The sequence below is a fragment of the Otolemur garnettii genome, unplaced genomic scaffold, assembly GCF_000181295.1.
Source record: "Otolemur garnettii isolate 467f Iridium unplaced genomic scaffold, OtoGar3 scaffold00015, whole genome shotgun sequence".
Classification (NCBI taxonomy): Eukaryota; Metazoa; Chordata; class Mammalia; order Primates; family Galagidae; genus Otolemur; species Otolemur garnettii.
Window position 1 is genome coordinate 16,089,729 of NW_003852410.1, and position 19,188 is coordinate 16,108,916.

The 19,188-nt window shown below is 42.0% G+C and overlaps 1 protein-coding gene across 7 annotated transcripts in view; it reads left to right on the plus strand.

Annotated features, from left to right (window-relative positions):
* The window catches only part of FOXP1 (forkhead box P1), a 610,533-nt gene that overhangs the window by 525,327 nt on the left and 66,018 nt on the right, over positions 1-19,188 (plus strand). For all 7 annotated transcript variants that reach the window (XM_023510637.1, XM_012802528.2, XM_012802529.2 and 4 more), the window contains one exon: positions 2,000-2,204. In XM_023510637.1, coding sequence (XP_023366405.1) covers positions 2,000-2,204 — 205 coding nt within the window. The remainder of the gene's footprint in view (positions 1-1,999; positions 2,205-19,188) is intronic.

Sequence of the window (19,188 nt, forward strand, 5' to 3'; positions counted from 1 at the left end):
AGCGGGCTGAGGGTCAGCCACGCTCACAGGTGATTGTTGGTGCAGACATCAGCGGCAAGCCTGCTCACTGCAAACCCATCCCACCTGTCACTTCGGAAGGTGTTTGAAAATAACAGCCCAGATACAGCAGAACCGGACACAGGATGGTGTAGTGACCTTTCCTTTTCTTTAATTTGCCTCTGAGGTTCAATTTCAGGGGACAAGTAATAATTGAATATGCCTAATAACTAAATGCTCATTTGGGACAAAATCCATCAAAATATAATTGGCATTTGATTTTTATGAAGATAGAAGAAAACCTACTTGTCTGTCGAGGATGCGTCCCAGGAATATCTGACCACTTAATGTATCATTTGAAGCCTCCTTTATAATATATATTAATTGCAAATACTTGAGCATTTGAACATTTTCGTGGAGAACCGTTAGGAGAGACCAACTGTTTTTGTTAACGCTCCTCTCAGAAAGGCGGGGAAGGTTATTGGTCTGCTGTGCAATAATTTACTCCTCTTTGATATGCAAACGATCCACGGTGAATATAAAAAAATCCTATCAGACTCATTTCACAGTTCTTAACCACTCGGATTCTCTGGAGTCCATCGCCTCATTAGACCAGTGCTCTCCAATGCTAGCATAATTAAAATCTTTAACAGTTTAGCAAAGTAAAGATGTTTGGCTGATCACGTTGAGATGATTATCTATCCATTGTATTCTAAATGACAAAAATAAATTAAATTTAGACCTTGGCATTTTTTATTATGTGTTTCAAATGAATATAATGCACACAGCCTTCTTTTTTAATTCAATACCTTAGGTTTGGTAAGAAACATGCCTGTTTCGGCTGCTGCTATATAGTCAGAAAATGGCAGGCTTTCTAGGATAGCTGTGTTACAGTTGATTGAAACAATGAACTGCAATCCAGACGTCCGATTCTAGTGCAGAATTACCTTATGCTGTACATAAGGGTTTATGATTTCCTTTCAGGGTTCTTTCAAGGGGGGTTGCTGTTGTTTGTTATTGTTAGTTGTCATTCAGATCATTTTTCTGCTGTTGGTATATGTGCTAGAATACGCAGAGGTGGGATTTGGAAATCCTGGGCCGTAGAGGTATGACCCACCAGGATAAAGACTACAAGGCCCACCGTCGTCGTCAGATTGACAAACTGGTTGTATTTCTTCTTGGGGGAAAATACAGGTTGCTGCTTACTCCTTAACACCCATGTCCATTTGATGCTCTAAAAAACAAGAGGAACTTAGTTACTTGAAGTTTATTTCACATTTTCATTTTATTCTGCAATGGTTCATTACCACTGCTCTAAGAAATGACAGTAATAATAGTGTTACTTGTATAAAAAGTTACACACTTTTTCAGTAGACACATCCATCAATTAAGCATGTGGTACTAGAAACCAAAATTAATGAGGAAGATAGGTGTGTTAATGAAATAATCATAGTATAATCAATTTGACTGTTAAAAGTTGAAAAGCATTTCAGGAAGACGATACGAATTCATAATTTATGTCTAAAAGTGATTAATAAAAACTATATTTAATAACAAAGCTATTTGTCATCATTTAAGACTTAAGCACAAAAATTATTCATTTTGTGGTTCGTGTTGTCATAATAGTCTAGTTGAGCAAATTTATTTTTAGCCCTTCTTTGTGTCTAAAAATAAGGTAACATCCATCCACTTTTTTTCAAAAAGTGAGAAACAACATTTTGGACGGTAAAGGCAGGCATGCTGCTGTTGCAAAGTGACCATGTTTTTCATCCTTTTCATGAGTATCTTTCATGTGTGTTGACAGCACTTCACCTGGGTTGCTCAGTAGGAGGACACACTTATTATTACCATATTTGCCTTAGTTGGGAGGGGAAAAAAACTGCACACATCAAAAACCCCCCTTAACACTAGGCTTTGTTTACTGACTCTTTGATTTAATTACTGTTTGAAGAGGACGGAATTAGCTGTTAATTGATTTAATTATCCAATTTGTTTGTTTCAGGCATGATTCCAACAGAATTGCAGCAGCTCTGGAAAGAAGTGACAAGTGCTCACACTGCAGAGGAAACCACAGGCAACAATCACAGCAGTCTGGACCTGACCACGACATGCGTCTCTTCCTCTGCACCTTCCAAGACCTCCTTAATAATGAACCCACATGCCTCTACCAATGGACAGCTCTCAGTCCACACTCCCAAAAGGGAAAGGTAGGGATGAGCCTCCGAGAGGGGTCCGCCTCTGGCCTTAACATGGGAGGGGTAGGTGGCCTTGCCGTGCGGTATCTCAGTGCTGACCCCTAACTGGCTCCACGTGATGGGAATGTGCACATTGTTACTTAAGAATGTGTTCAGTTTGGTTTGAGTGCGAAGCGTCCTCATCATTTTCACCTTTTCAACATGGAATTAGCACTTATATAGATCTACTCTCAGCTGGGGGACCGGGACAGAAGTCTTGTAGTTCTCCGTTGGATGGGTTGGATTTCAAGGCTTCTGGGGCTGCTCCTTCTGCTGAGTGCTCACCCCATACAAGCTGAGTTCCTGACTCTAAGTGCTTTCTAAGGGAACAGTAGTGTCTACTGGGGGCAATTTTAAATTACAGTTTTAGAAAACATAGAACTTACGTTACTTTATGTTACTCCCCATGGAAGGCTGAGAGCCTATCTTTTTTTTTTTTTTTTTGCAGTTTTTGGCCAGGGCTGGGTTTGAACCCGCCACCTCCGGTATATGGGGCCAGCGCCCTCCTCCTCTGAACCACAGGCGCCGCCCCTGTCCTTCCCATGGTTGTGTCCCTGATGCCCATGGTCTTTTTTGCATAGACGCTGAGTGAAGGTTTGAGGGACAGAGAGGAAGGGGGAGTCTGTTGTGTGTACACACACCAATATACACGGCTTATTTTCTCTTGGTCGTGGGATACCTGGTAGCATTGCCTCAAATATTCCTATTTGGAGGTTAAGGCTTTGTGGTTTTTAATTGCCGTGAGCTTCATGTGAATGTTAGTTGAAGCTGAGGTTGTTTTAGAGATCTGGAATATGTCATATTAGCATGGAGTTCTAAGAAAATAAAGCTGTTAGTTCATGTTATTTTATCTTAGCACCCAGAAGCATTAATACTGCTGTTGAAATGCCTTTCAAAAGTAGAATATATTATGCTCCTAAAATTGAAAACTTTCCCCCCCAGTTGACTATTTTTAAACTGTTTCCTATATAATTTCATATGCAGAGCTTCCACACACAGGAGAAGAAAAGAAATCTCATACGTAGTGTGTGATAGTAGATGGCATTTCTGTCAAGAAAAGGCAAAATCTGTATTTTGTTTTTAAATAAAACTGACTCAGTAGAAAATTCTTTAATTATTTATTTCTATTAAGCAATTACAAATACAGTTTCATGTATTTCTCAAAATACTGAGCATTAGGAAGTCTACTGGTTTGATTACATGTATATCTTTATGTCAGAAAAATATTTTTCTGAATGTATACATTCAAATACGCATACACACACCTGTCTGTGTATCACGTTGAAGCATAAGAATTAGGAGTGGCCACCACAGGTGAGGATAATATATAGGTTTTAGTTAGAGTTTGCAACTATGCTCTTATGATCATTTTGGCAGTTGTGTTGGCAAAACTGAAAGATTCCATTAACACAGTGGTTCAGAGGAGTCTGAAAATCAGAATGGAGGACGGACCCTAAGAGTCAGTTTGGGGCCACTGGGTACAGTGTGGCTCCTGTCGTTTTCCAGTCAGGATGGAGATGTACGTCTGGAAGCCCATCTTAGTTCTTGCTTCATAATCTCTTATAACGCCTTTGTCATTTTTCTTTCCAAAATGGAAAAGCTTAGGTAGCATTAAAGAAAAGGTTCTAGGCTGTTGTCCTTTGCTGGACTTACTTTTGATGTCTTAACGTTGATGCCGCCCACTTACTGCAGAGCGATTGAATTACGTCTTTATCCATAGGCAGAGCGGGAGGCCGGACGCTGAAAAATGCCGACCCATGCACTTAAGGTATTTGTTGCAATCTCGTCAGCCATTGTGGAGCCTGCACAGATTTCCTGCGACACAGAAGACTCTTCTTGTTTAGATGCTCTGTGCTCGGTTTCATTCTAAAAGGTTACATATCTGCAGTCAGGTGATAGATTAGCAAGGAGGCAAGTGGGAGAAGAATAGCCCTTTTCATGTTTGGAGGCGCGTTTGGGCAGTAAAAGGATCTAAAGAGACAGTCCAATTTCAGGAGACTGTTTGAAAATTTTTTTTCTTCAGGGTCTTCATTTGTGCGAAAGTTTTGCTTAATCTTCATTACATGACATGTAGAATGAGAATATGGATCAGAGATGCCTTAATCTGGATGTAAAAACAAGCTGCGTTTTTCGATTATACATGCAAAAAGGAAGCAATATGAAATGATATGCCACTACTTAATCTCTTGAATCTCTCAGTTTATATTATCTGGTAGGTTTCTAGACGTGGCTAAAGTAAAAGAACATTCTAGTCAGCACATTTTAACTGAAGGTAGCTAACAAGACAAATGAGCACCTTAAGTTTAAAGATAATTCTAAAGTTTTAAGCGTATAGAATTGAATATTAAAAAATCAGTCAGTTAGCCAGCTTGGTGTACATATAGGTAGGTCACATGGAAGATTTTTGGCATCACCTTATTATGGTTCATTAAAAAATCACATGTATGATATCCCATTGAAGTAAAAAGTGGCTTTTTTAGAAAGGGAAAAGCTATCAGAACAAATGGTGTTCTCACTGGTGCACTGAGCTACCAGTTATCTCAGGAATTCCTTGTCACTGCTTGGGAGAAGTTTTACCTCTCACTTTCCAAGGCATTTGTGAAATATAGAGTGTCCATAAAGTTCACGTGCAATTTATTTCGCATATGAATAAGAAATATGTCTTTTAGATTGCACAGGAACCTTCTGGACACCCGTATATGCCCTTCCAAGTTCTTCTGTGACTTCTGTGTAATGTTCTTCCCCTCCGTGCTCATGCAGCAGTATCTGAAGAAGCCGTGTTGAAAATGATCTGGCCCCACAAATTTGCTCTCCAGTTAGCAGCTTCAAGAATTCTTTCTGGAAGGATCTGGACTGCTGTTTGTGAAAAATTGTTGGGGAAAGGTAGTATTAAGAGAGCCTTTTGTTTGTTTTTAGTGTGGTGAGAGTGTCTGGCAATCTCAGCTGCGTTGTGTCTTTCTGTGCTATCTGGAAAACTTTCCCCCACCACCCCTGCCCCGTGCATCGTGCTGGCTTCTCTGAGCAGCCGTTACGGCAGCGGCAGCAGCTCTGGGGTTTGGTGAGCTGCAATCTGTTAAGGAGATAAATAATGTGCTTGGCACGACACTCCTACTCTCCTCTTTAATTTGTCTTACACAGGGAAAATTATAATTAAATCATTCAGGGTAAACCCTTGAGTGTAGAGAAGGGAAAAAACACACTTTGGTAAAGATTGCCAATAGAAACCCACTTCCCTGTTGCGCAGGGTGGAGACATTTATCAATATTCAGCACTGTTGCGGGAGGAGCAGCCCATGTGATTTGCGAGGCGGGTGCCAGCGCTCACATCAGGGCTTGTTAAGATCCTGTCCCTGTGCAGTCATGGACATTCAGCATCATTAGAATTCAGTACTGGCGCTGTGCTTCGGGCTCAGATTTTCTCCTGACAGTTTAATAATGTTTATTGTGCTGATTATATAGAAACACGTTGGTGCGATAAATATACCTCTGTTGCCAGTGCCTGAGAAAAGCCTGGTGGGGATCAAGTTCACCAGCTGAAGCTAAAGGGGAGCTGTAGGAGGAAGCAGGTGCATTCCAGCCCCAGACTATCACTTCACTGTGCAGGAGCGGGGAGTCTTGACTTTTAGGTAAACAGACGAAATTCAGGCCTGGGGTCCCTATAAATATGAAGATACTGTCTTGTTTCCTAACTTGTCTGACTGTCTTCACTTTAGGAAATTCCAAGTTTTGGTGTGGGTAAACAGAATCAACAGAATGCAAATGAAACATTTATTAAAATGCTAAATTTAGTAAAGCCCTTTGAGCTTCTTGGATCAAAGCAGCTATGTAAATACAAATAGCAATTACTACTTAAGTAATTGCCTGAATTAAAATTCTAAATATCACATTACATTATGTTGCACTAGGGACAGGGAAGAGAAGTCGTGTTTAATCAGTTCCCTCTCTGTGCCGAGCACTGGCTGGACTATACCTTGTATTATCCGCTTGACCATGTGGGAAGGGGTAGGGATTATTACACCCATTTTACAGATGAGGAAATTGAATCATAGCAATTTAGTAGGTAGCCTAGGATAATAGAACTGGTTGGTGGCGTAGCTAAGATTCAAATTCAGGTCTGCCTTTCAGTTCATAAAATAGTACTTAAAAGTTTTCATTCAGCTTAGAAGTTGTTTACTAAGTTATAATGAATTTAAATCGATGTCCCTAAAAAGACATTTTAACTTTAAATTCATTAGAAAACACATTTATTATCCTGCTGCGTGTAAATCACTACATTTAAGTGAAATTACCATAGTCCCCTCTTCTGTGTTCATGAAGATGGAGGTGCCTTTACCAAATGTAAATGGCTTACGGTCTGAAACAGCACATACAGAAGAGAGATGAGCCCTGGGCAGGCTTAACACGCAGGCACGTACCAAACAAGCCTCTCCTTCAAAAGTATCCTCACTTCCCCTCCTCCCTTGTAAATCTGCTTTCTTCACTGAACACATCATATGGTGGTTATTCTATTTCAGCTGGCCTCTTTAGTCCAAACGAGGAATTTTCTTTCTGTCTTTTTCTCTCCTGATCTTTCCCAGCTTTTTGCTATCAGTTCAGCCGCCACTGGTAGATGTTTTATAACTTGAGTATTTCTCAGATCCGTCACTGTTGTGAATATTTGTTCCCAGGTATCCTTAAACATTTGGTGAAAGAGGTTTTTTTAAACTCTGCAAAGATTGTGGCTATATAGCCCTGGCTTTCTCTGAGGGATCGTATTGTTCTCAGAAACAGGTGAGCCAGGCTGGCAGTTTTCTCGCTGAGGTCCGGCCTGCCATCTTTCCACTCACATCATCCCTTCCTTCCTTTTCGTTCTCACTTGTTGACCTAGCCCCGTGTATTCCAGTGACTTGCGTTTCCCGCACTCTGTTGTTGGCAGCTGCCTTCTAATAACCCCAGAAGGGCTTGCCTGGCTTGTAGATGATTTCGCGGGATACACAGTCTCTGTTTTTGATTTGTGGCCTCTTGACAATTTGCCATGACTTTGACTATGTAACAGTAACATTTGTGTTTATGGGCCCTGCTGTTTTCAAAAAGCAAAGAACTTTACATTTCAGCATACCTTTTTTTCTTTCTTTCTTCTTTTTTTGAACTAAATCTTGTATTGATGAATGAATGTTGGTGCTCTTGGTTTATTGGCTAAAATTCTAAAAGTTTGTTTTCAGAACAGTTAGAGATGTACAAGCCTTTGATTTTTGCATATTCTTATGCTGATATTCAGGGCTTATTGAGCCAGAAATTTAAACTCTAGCTCCCTTTACTCTAGATAGCTCTTCCTTACTTCAATTTTTTTTCCCTCAAAATCAGGTAATTTGTTTTGTATGTCTTTTGAGTCACTGAGCAAAATATCCTAAATCTTTTTCTTTCGCATTAAAGCACTTGAAAGAACCTGTGGCCAAATTGTCCCAAGGTTTATTCAGAATTGTTATTGCTACTTTCTGCCAATATATGTTGAGGCATTAAAATAATGTATAACAGAGTGCACCAAATTATGTTCCGCCAGCTAAATCTGGCATGCTCCTTATTTTTGTAAATGAAGTTCTATTGGGACACAGTCATGCTCATTCATTTGCATGCTATCTGTAGCCATTTTCACACTATAATGGCAAACTTGAGTAGTTGTCATAGAAATCACCTGGCCCCCAAAACTAAAATATTTACTCTCTGGCCATTCACAGAAAAATTCCTGACCTTAACCATTAGACTGGTGTTTCTCAGATTCCCTAAAGATATTCTAGGGGAATCCAGCATCCCAGGTCTTTCTCATGAAGACAAAGCTTCTCTTGGTCTGAGATGGGGTGTGAGAGTTTGTATTTATCATGCATACCTAGATTCTTGTTTCTCAAAGGCTGCAGAGAAGCAGCTTTGTCATGATCTGGAAACTTGGTAGAAGTTCAGAGTCTCAGGCCCTACCCCAGACCCCTAAATCAGGATCTGCGTTGTAACGAGATTCTCAGGACTTGGTATTCACGTTCAAATCTGAGAAACAGTGTGAATAGTAGGTTCAGTTGACCTGGGTTTTGACACTGTTAGAAAGAACAAAATTTTTCTCCAAGTACTTAATAACATCCCAGGCATGTGCAGTCTGCAGAACTAGCAGCTTACCGTTCTTGGATGACTCGCGTCTGAGCCAGCAACGCTGAAGTAGTGTTACGGGAAGGATCAGACAGCCTTTGCTTCCTTGCTTCGGGACCCACCACAAGGCCTTGAGTTGAGGTTCACTTCTGGGCTCTGCTTGGCTCTGTGATCATCGGCAAAGGACATAACCTTTTTGAGGGTCTGTTTTCCTGCTCTCTAGGAAATTAGGACCCGGCACAGGATGGTGATGATAATGTGACTAACATTGACGTCACGGCTTCATCGTGCGAGACACACCATACAAAGGACTGGACATAGGGCTTGATACCTCACTCATTTTCCCATCTAGTCCCCACAGTAACCCTATGGGGAAGACTGTTGTCCCCTTGGTACAGAAGGCATAGCTGGGACCCAGGATGATTTTATCACTTGGACAAATCATATAGCTAGTTAGAGATCACCGTGACCCTCAAGTACCTACAGTGAATACCATATTGGAGCGGTTGCCAGGGGAGCTGTGCATCAGAACCACCTTGGCTCCCACCCAGACTTTTGATTAGAATCTCCAGTGGGTAAAGCTCGGAAATCAAGGTCAGGCCACAACCTCCAGGAGTTATAGCCTGGGACCAGTCCTGTGTGTTTCGCTATAATTTGGAGGAAGCCCCAAGAAATCTCCTATTGCCAGCTGCCTTGCCCCCACCTCAGCCTTTTCCCAGGAGGGGAGTAGATGATGGGCAGTGGGGAGTATAGGGAGTAGGCTGGGCCTGTCTCATCAGTGTGGGGGACCAGAAGGAGAAGTGGGTGTGGCCAGCTGCAGGGGCCTAACAGGCAGGTGCTTTACTTTTGCTCCACAGCAGATTCCTGGCAGCATCACCTGTCTCGTTATTTATCTGCAGAGAAAGTAATCTGTTCAGGGCCAGGAAGAAGTTTTTTTATGTCAGAAAAAAGTGCCCTGGGCAGGGTGATCAACATTTTGTGCCCAAACACACTGTTTGGTGTTTAGCAGCCCTCATGCTTTGAAGAGCTGTGATCTGTTTGTCTCATGGCTTCAGATCCATTGCTTTGGGGCCTTAAAATTAGAAGGGATGACTCTCCCAAAGCAGTGTGTGTGGCATGGTGCTGTATTGCTTCTTGCCACGCGCACATGCAGGAGGGCAAGAGAAGAAAATCTTTAAAATGTTGGCATGCCAAGAAAAAAAATGTTAGCATGCCATAAGGGATGGGTTTGTGGGGTTTTTGAGCTGTTCACTTTGTGGGGTGATTAAAACAAAATTCAGCCATTATTGTCTAACAGCTGTTGTGCCTTACCTCAGTAAAGTGCCTTTTCCCATAACACAGCATCATTAGACTCTACAAATCTGTTTCTATTTATTGTGTTTAAATGATAAATGCTTTCCAGTAAAGCGACATCAGTGGCCTGAAGAATCATGTTCAATTTTGTAGGTTTTTCTTAAATTTGCTTGATTTTAGGAGTTTCAGCCACAGGCGATTTGATGTCTGATGTACCAAATTTCACACCCAAAATAATGCTTGAACCCTGTTTCTTTCATCTTGAAGGATAAACATTCTTTTCTGCTGCTGATGCAGGTTTTCTGCCAAATTCCGTTGTTGATGCCTGACGACTTTGCAGGTGTTTGCACTTGGGTAGAAGGGCCTGTGTCCCCTCCTCACAACTGTGCCTTCCACGTCCTAATGCCTCAGGGTGCGAGGGAGAGGATGTGGCAGAAGAGTGAGAGCCAGCCTTTTAGGAACACGGATGGTTTTGTCCATGGTACTGGGTCTTACCCTTTTACCTGTAAAAGTTTTCGTTGAAATGAAAGGGTAAACTTCTTGGATTAGATGAGTGAACATCTTTATTTGATAGATATTGGAACCATTCAAAAGTAGAAATGGAAGCCAAGGGCCTCCGTAGGCAAGAGGCTTTGGAAAGTCCTGATGTCAGTCTATTTTGTATAAATGACAACTCAGAGTCTTAAGCTCTTAAGCCAATAATGGGGCCAGATGAAGGGTTACCTATGCTGGGGACTTAAAGGGAAGTCGTGTTGCTCTTTTTTACAGTTCACAAATATGCTTTTTTGCACTGATACCCTGTTCTGTGCTGTTAGTTTGTTTGTTTATTTTACACTGCTCTTTTGCACTGACGTTAGCCAGTAGCCTACTCTGTGGATCCTTCCCAGGGAGCGACCACTCTACAGGCTGGCTCACTGGGGCAATGCAAATGAGTGCATTACATATGTACAGCATTCCTAAAGTTCTTTATTCCACACCCCCCTTTGTAATCAGTCAAGGCCTAAGTATATTATAAACTATATTTTCCTCATTAAAACAATAGTGGAAGCTCACAAAGGGAAATTGTTAATATGTGTTCCAGCTTGTCACTTCTGCCTGTGTGAATAAAGAAGATAACCGTTCCTTTGGGAAACTATTTCGGGAATTGAGCAACAGATACGCTAGCCAGAGAATTCTCTTAACTGTAATTTTCCTTTTTGTGTGTACTCAAAAATAACATCCTGACGGGCTCCTCGGTGCCACTGCTCACAGAGAGCACAATTGCCACAGCCCAGGTGGTGTTAATATGGGACAATCCCCCGGGCGCATGTCACCGAGAGTTGTACAGCTTGTTCAGTGCCTTCATCCATATGGCAATCTGTCCCATTCACAGAAAGGCGTCGGGCTGCGCCGGCTGGGGCCTGCGGTCAATGCAGTGTGAAGAGGAGGCTTCACTCCCAGCGCGCTGGTGTGCAGCCTGCTTGTGGTACATCTGAGTGATGACACACACACACACACACGCCCCACACTCACACGCGCTCTCAGCTGAGGAGCAGAGCAGCAGCAGCCTTGCGGTTTTCTTACCCCCAACACCCTTTATATTTTCTAAGCACACGGTAAACTCAGCAGGTATAATTCTGGTACATGAAACACACTTGGTTTATAGAAAGTTAAGAACACACATACACACCTTTCTGGGGGTTGTTCATGGGTGAACTCCACTGAAGGGCTGTGTGCTTGTGCTGGAACTCTTCTATAAACTGGGGGGCAAGCTTCTCTCTCTCTCTCTCTCTCTCTCTCTCTCTACATTTTCAGTTGTGAACACTATTTTTCTTGTCCAGTTTGGATTGTTGGGCTCATATTTTGGGTTTTAAATCTTAAAATGGAAGAAAGAAAAGAAAACCATTATCAGCCTCAGAAACATGAGAGTAAAACACTCCTGGGAGGTGTTAGATGTGCAAAGAGAGAACCAAGAAAACAGACATTTCCCAGAGAATCGGGTGAGAAAGAGGGACTTTTAAAAAAGGCACTTTGGAAAATTTACCAGAAGGCAGAGCCGGCTCTTTTCATATACCCAAGCGTTGTTCTGCTTTTGTGTAACTATTTGTGTTCTTGTTTGGTAAACAAACAGGGCCCATAGCAACTGTAGCTGATGGTATTTATACTACCTGTAAGACTTCCCTAAACAAATAGACAGACATTTATGACCTTCAGATTTCATTCCTTTTATAGTCTTTGAGGAAATCAGTGAAATGGCAGGCTGATCTCTTTTTCGTTCCTTGCCTTTTTCCCCCCATTTAAAAAAATACTTTGAGGTGTGTTTACAAAGGAACTTTTGTGTATTGGGTATTTTACATCATGGCCGTGAATGTTGAATTTGAGATACATTGTGGCAGAAGGAGAGAAAAGCCCGTTTGTGTAAAGGAGGTGATATTTGCTTTCAAAGGGGTCATTTCTGTCACTGGTGGAATTCCAAGTCATACCCATCCAAAAGGCTAATACTCCACAGAAATCCTGACCCAAGACCTGAGAATCAGGCAGGTGTCTACAGCTCTGTCTCTACCTTTCTATCTGAAATACCGATAGGAGAGAACACCCTGGTGCACACGAGCCCCTGTATTCAACTTACATTTTTCCATATGAGTCATATTTATGACAAGAACAAGATGTCTCGTGTTAAAGATCAGTGTGAGAAACAAATGGCAGTTTACTTTAATTAGAAAAAAATTGACACCAAGAGCTGGAATAATCCAGCGGCGTTTGAATAAATTAGAGGATTGTACAGACAGGACTGTAAAGAAACTCAACAAGAATAAATGGGAAGTTGTCCAGAGTTCACTGAAATATGTATTCCTAAATGGGACAGAAGTCACCAGGCAGTTCCACAAAACTTCAGCAGGCTCTAGTGACAGGGCAGGTGTCCTACTAGCCCGGGGGATATAGCTGTGAGCTCTGTAGCCGTCTGAGAGTTGACTTCGCTGTAGTAGAGAAATAGTACGAACAAATGATTTACACAATAAATAGATAGTTAAATTATGGGGGGAGAAAAGCTGGAAAGGGATTAGGGCACAATCTCTCAGACAGCCTGGAATAGTGAAGAGGGAAGGGAAGAGCACTCCAGGATGAAGGCTTAGCAGAAGCAAAGCCCTGGCCTGAACTTTGATTAGTGTGGGGGGTCACTGTGTTGTCTAGTGACATGTAGACCTGAAAGCTGGACTGCAAAATGCAGCCTGCCTACATAATCTCGGTGTGTGCCCAGTTTTCCATCTCTAAAATTAAACCGTGAGGATTAAGTGAGTAATGTTGTAGTTGCTGGCACATAGTAGGTTCTCAATAAATACTGATTGTTATTAAATATATTTATTCATTCAAACCACGTTTATTGAGCATTTATTATGTACAAACTGTATAGGTTCTGGGAATTAAACGATGACTGCAATGTAGTTCTTCCTCATCAGGATCTCACAGTGTCATTAGGGGGCAGACAGGGTGGAATGATCACAGTGTGTCGTGTGAAGGGCAGTTTTCCAGAATAGGACAGAACAGACACTGAACAGTCTCCTCTCGTAGGTTGCTGAATCCTTGTCACCCAGTCCAGCCAGCCTGGTATGCAGTAGGTGCTAAATGTCATGGCAAAGACTAAATGAAACGTGTGGGAGAAAGTGAGCTAATGAGCTGTCAGAGGTCAGGGACCCACTAGCAGTGGTCCTGTGTTTCCCACCCTCTCTCCCCTGTGCTGTGAGAGGACCTGGTTAGCCTGCGTCAGTACCTGTAGTGCTTCAAACAAGGGCGAAATGTTGGGCTTCTTCTGAGAGGAGGTCTTAGTCTTTAGCTTGAGTTAGAATCACCTGGAGGGATGACTACACTACAGGTCGCTGGGCCCCCCCCTTAGTATTTCACATACTAAGGGGGCTACAAAAGTTGATACCTTTAATAAGTTCCCAGGCACCATACTTTGAGAACAGCCTGACTGCTGTCCTTACGGTGTTCAAAGTGATGGAGAAGTGACCCGGATTACTAATGTGTAGGAAAATCTGGGTTTTGGTGTCATTACTCATTCTTTCAAAGAAAAAAGTTCTCAAGATTGTGGCTGAGTATATTTTATGGAACAAAATTTCTTTTGAAACGCTTCCATGTTGGCCTTTAAATCATTTGTAAGTGCTTTGGTTTTGTATCCTACCCGCAGGGCAGGGCGGCAGGGGGAGGGTGCTCGGTTCTCTGTCTGCTCTCACGTTATTCCCTTCAGCAGCTGAGCTGCTACTGATACTGTAACACCCAGATCATACACTGCAGCACTTCCTTCCAGCCCTCTGTTCAGTGACTGTTCTGTCCTCATCTGGAAAACTGCGGAGCTCTTTCAGAGGATGAAAACATATTCACAGTCACAGTGGATGCCAGCGGCCTCCAAACTAATTTAATCATTCACTCCATCCAGTATCAAAATTTGAATATGTGTCTCCATTAGGTGTGTGTGTTTATTAGTCAGTTATATACATGTTCTAACATAATAACTATGTTATAAAAATTAGAGGCTGAGAGAGTGATCATGATATCTGCATATACATGCGTGTATATTACGTAAGAAAGTTCTATGTTAATACATGCATACAGAAACTAATGTGTTAATCACCATGGATCATGTAGACATCCGAGTTTAGAGACTTTGGTCTAGGAACTCAGTGCTTGTCACAAAGTAGGTGTTTAATAAACCTGCTGAACTAAATAAAGGTAGAGAAGAGTTTAAGCCAGTGAATGTTAAAGACATGTCTTATACTACAGAGAAATAAAAGTGATTACATAAAATAGGGACTAATTCTAAGGAAACATAAAAGCAAGCAAATGGCCTGAAGGTTTTTTTTTTTTTTTTGACAGTCTCACTCTGTCACCCTGGCTGGAGCACAGTGGTTTCATGATAGCTCACTGTATCCTCCAAATCCTGAGCTCAGGTCATCCTCCCACCTCAGCCTCCCAAGTAAGTGGGATTACAGGTGTCTGCCACCATGTGTGGCTCATTTTTTTTTTATTTTTTGTAGAGACAGGGTCTTGCTACATTTTGCAGACTAGTCTCAGACCCCTGGCCTCAAGCAGTCCTCCCACCCCAGCCTCCCTAGCGCTGGTGTTACAGGTGTGAGCCTCCATGCCCAGTCCCATTTTGTACCCTTAGCTTACTTGGCCTTTCATCTCCTGCTTTCTGGGCTGGCGCTCGTTCACAATTCTTCTGCTTTTGAAGTTGATGTAACTCTGGGAAGTCTTGTGCTGACTTCCATAGCAAATCGGGGAGAGGAATGAAATAAAAAAGAGTAAGTGTTGGAACTTTGTTTACGCTCTTTTCCATTGTGGGTCTTGTTGGGTCCTCTGACTTAACAGATGAGGTGCCACAGAGATCTCATGACTCACGACTTGCACTGACATCTTGAGATTGTCTGCTTAACGGTGTTAATAACTTTTGGATTAGGGGTCTCTATGTCTGTATTGACACAGTCGCTCACACCACTCTTTGGAAAGCATTCTGTTTTCTTAACAAGATCCTGGTGTTAATGCTGCCAGTGGTAAACTCTTAGTTACAAACTCAGAATAGCCCTTCCTGGTGTCAGGAACAAAAGCTGGACCTCTGCCTCTTCCTGTTCTTCCCCTTTCTTTGGTGCTTCACTCATGGCCTTGCGGATACAGGCAGTCTGCCTTGGTCATCACCTTTTCTGTGTTTGGGATTGTGTGGTGATCCAGAAATTCTGAGCAGCCCCAGATACTACAGCTCTAGTTCCCTGCTCTGCTGTCCTATGGTGCCACAAGCTCCTGGTGTCTGGGAGTCAAAATGGCATGTTTCGCCCAGTGTAGCTGCAGAAGAGAGATGAGGCAGATTGGTGATACAGGCAGTGAGGAAGGTACCTGCCCTGGCCCCAGGCCCCCCAGCTTCTTCCCATTGGTAAAGCGGACAGTTGCTAGTCACATAGGTTTAGTCTCCATGTGAGATCCCCCTAGATCCTGAAAGATAATTCTAATCCTAATAGCTTCAGACACACTGCTCCATGCTGCTGGAGCCTTTGTGGATTTTTTTTTTTTTTTTTGAGGCATCTTAACTCACAGCAACCTCAAACTCCTGGGCTCAGGCAATCCTCCTACCTCATCCTCCCAAGTAGCTGGGACTACAGGCACCCACCACAATGCCCGGCTATTTTTGGAGACAGGGTCTTGCTCTTGCTCAGGCTGGTCTCAAATTCGTCAGCTCAAGCGATCCACCTGCCTTAGCCTCCCAGAGTGCTGGGATTGCAGATGTGAGCCACTGTGCCCAGACTGCCTTTCTGGATCTTTGTCCCATAAGTGCACCATGATCCGGAGGCTCTTCCTTCCCCAGTGAATATTCAAATTAAGTTGTGTCGGTATCAATTTAGGAAGTTAATCTAGCTGAAAGCCTGGATGGATGTTTTTGAGGATTCTTCATGAGCTTTTTGGACCCCATTGTCATGAGTTTTACCTTGTCTGTTTATATAGTTACTTATATTATTTTCTGGGGTTATTTTTAAAATTTAAATAAAGTGAGCCTCACACTGAGAAGTGTTATCTGTGAAATCAGAGATTGGAGATGCTAGATGTATTTTTGTCTAATACAAATTATAATAAATCTGCAAGTCTTTACAGGTATGTGTTCTTGCCCCACCTGACATTGTGTGGACCACCATTCTGTGTGCGCATATCACATGATGGGATGTTTTGACAGGATGTTCAGTAAGAACACTTAACTGAATACTGTGCCAAATGGATCAAAACCTGCCTTCCGTGCTATACCCTAGTTCCTAAAAAGTTCAAAACTCTCTTTTACCTTAAAAAGTTGATTCATGACTGTTTTTTCATACATACATCTTTTACTTCCTGTTATAAGAATGCTTAAAGCAGACTGAGAGTTTGAGATAGCTGTCAAGCCCATGGCTTTCAACAGTTTACTTGGGCATATCTTTTGATCAATGTAATATCTGGCAAATATTAATCACCGACCAAATCACTCAATAGATCCATGCTAATGTAAAATTGGTGTTTGATAAATAGAAACAGAAAATGATCTTTTCCCTGCACTAGCTCCCTTCAGCCTTACTTGTATTTAGAAAGAAATACAGCCTTGCATATAATCCTTAAATGACATTGGGCCAGCAAGCATTTTTGAGAGTTGGTAGCATTACTTGGCGAGGTAGCCTAATGTCATCCCTTTCCATGTTTATTTGTCTCCACCTTGCTTTTCAACTCATAATTTGTAGAGAGGGCACCTCATGAGTATTTCTTAAAGCACCATCATTTTTAGGTCAAATACAGAATGGGGATCTCCCAAGATCCTTAATACACAGACTACAGACTATGGTCCATGACCCAACAACACTAGCATCACCTGCAAGCTTGTTCAACATGGCGTGATGGGCTGATGGGCCCTACCCCATAATATAAAGTTTGAGAAGCACAACTCTAGGAATTGCAGTGGGAAAGGAAGGTTGTATGTCTTTACCCCTAGACACAATTCTTATCTTAGGCCCAGTCAACATTCTCTGAGTCATTCTCCTGCTGTTCTCAATTTTTGGTGTATCTGCATATACATATACCTACTATTAATACTTTTCTTTCCTTTCCTTTTCTTTTTTTTTTTTTTTTTTTTTTTTGAGAGAAGGTCTCACTCTATTGCTCAGGCTGGAATGTAGTGTGATATAGCAGAATCATAGTTCACTGTAACCTTGAAGTACTGGGCTCAAGAGATAATCCCCTCTTAGCCTTCTGAGTAGCTATGTATCAGTAGAGACAAGGGTCTTGCTATGTTGCCCAGGCTGGCCTTGAACTTCTGGCTTTAGTAATCCTCCATCCTGGGCCTTCCAACATGCTGGGATTACAGATATGAGCAGTGGTGCTTTTTCTTAAAATTGATAAGTCAAATAGGATTTCATAAATATTTACTACCAAGAAATCATGATTATGATGTACTAATGAAAAATTTCCAATACACCTGAGCATGCATCCATAACTGTGAAGGGGGGTACTTGTTTACCATACTCACCCAACACAGCACTGGGGACTGCACCCTGCAGACCACTACTAAAAGGTGACTTTGTGTTTCTTCCAAGACATTTTTCAGTTTAAGATGAAGAAAGGGAGGTTAAAAAAAAAAAGGCAACCCTGTACATAAATGGTTAATCTCTGTATTTCAGATGTAAAGTTGGTTAAGGTAGTTCTCACATCTCAGGGCACAATATTGAGAGCAGATAATAACAATAATCTCCATCATTGTTTAAAAGCACAAATCTGGCGCTTAATAGACTAATTCACAGTCACTCCAATTGCAAGTTTTGCTCATGAATATCATATCACAAGGGAATGTGAAATCCTCTAATTAAACATGATTTGAAAAGCAGCAGAAAATTGAGATGATGAGCGTTCTGGGGGAGGAGAGTCAAGGATTCCCTGCATGAGAGAGAAGGGGAGAGAAGTGTGTGTGTTTGTTACAGTTTGTGGAGAACTCCGTCGCTATTCACTCTGGGGTAGGCCCATTAATAGGCTTTAATAAAAGACCCTTCTCTTTGTGGGAGGATTGTGGAATCCATTGTCAACTTACTTTTGGATAACCGATTAATAAACACGTAGGGTGGTGGTTTGTTGCAATGAGCAAGAAGTGAAAAATTAAGGCAGTAGGCTAGAAGGGCGATGTCTGTGTTGTCTCCCAGGTCCTGGGTGTGAAGTGAGAAGCCCATCTGCTTCTTCAAGCATTTTCAGTGGCAGTTAGAGGAGAAAGGTCATCGTTAGAAAGCTGCCAGGGAAATAAATGCATGCAGGTATTTGTGTCCTTGCTTCTCTGCTCCCACATCTTGTCTGGTCCTCCTTAGGCAGGTGAAGACCTTTTCCTCCTGATACTACAGGACAAAACTTGAAGAAACTGGACCTGTCATTTTATTTTCTACAAGAGCCGGTGGTTGGACTTCCAGCTGATGTTGAGGAGATATACAATAGTATGGAAAGTTCTAGAAGAATAACTCTACAATGAAAAAGTGTATTAAGTATTTAAGGATTCGTCTTTTCTGCCACTGTGATCAAGTTTCAAGTCCAGCACTTGTAGTTTGGTATCAGTTTGTATGACTGAGCCTGTTTCATTCCAGTTGACTTGTTATATGCAGTATTTCAGAAATACTTGGTATCAGGTTTTGAAAATTGAGCAATTTTGAATCTGAGATCCGATTATATTTTCAAAGATGACCTCAGCATTAGAATATTCTCAAACCAAATTCCTATTCTCATCTTCAAACCTGGGAAATTCCTGATGTGGTTCTTACAATCTCATTGAAAGTAGGACACAGTAACAAAGTAGGAGGCGGGGAAATGCGATAAGAAGTAAAAAGTGAAGAGAGAGGAAAGAGAAAGTAGAGAAATTTTTCTGTAAGTTGTCATTAAAGAACAAAGCAAGGCTTGGCGCCTGTGGCTCAAGTGGCTAAGGCACCAGCCACGTACACCTAAGGTGGCAGGTTCGAATCCAGCCGGGGCCCCCCAAAAACAACAATGACGGCTGCAACCAAAAAATAGCCAGGCATTGTGGCAGGCGCCTGTGGTCCCAG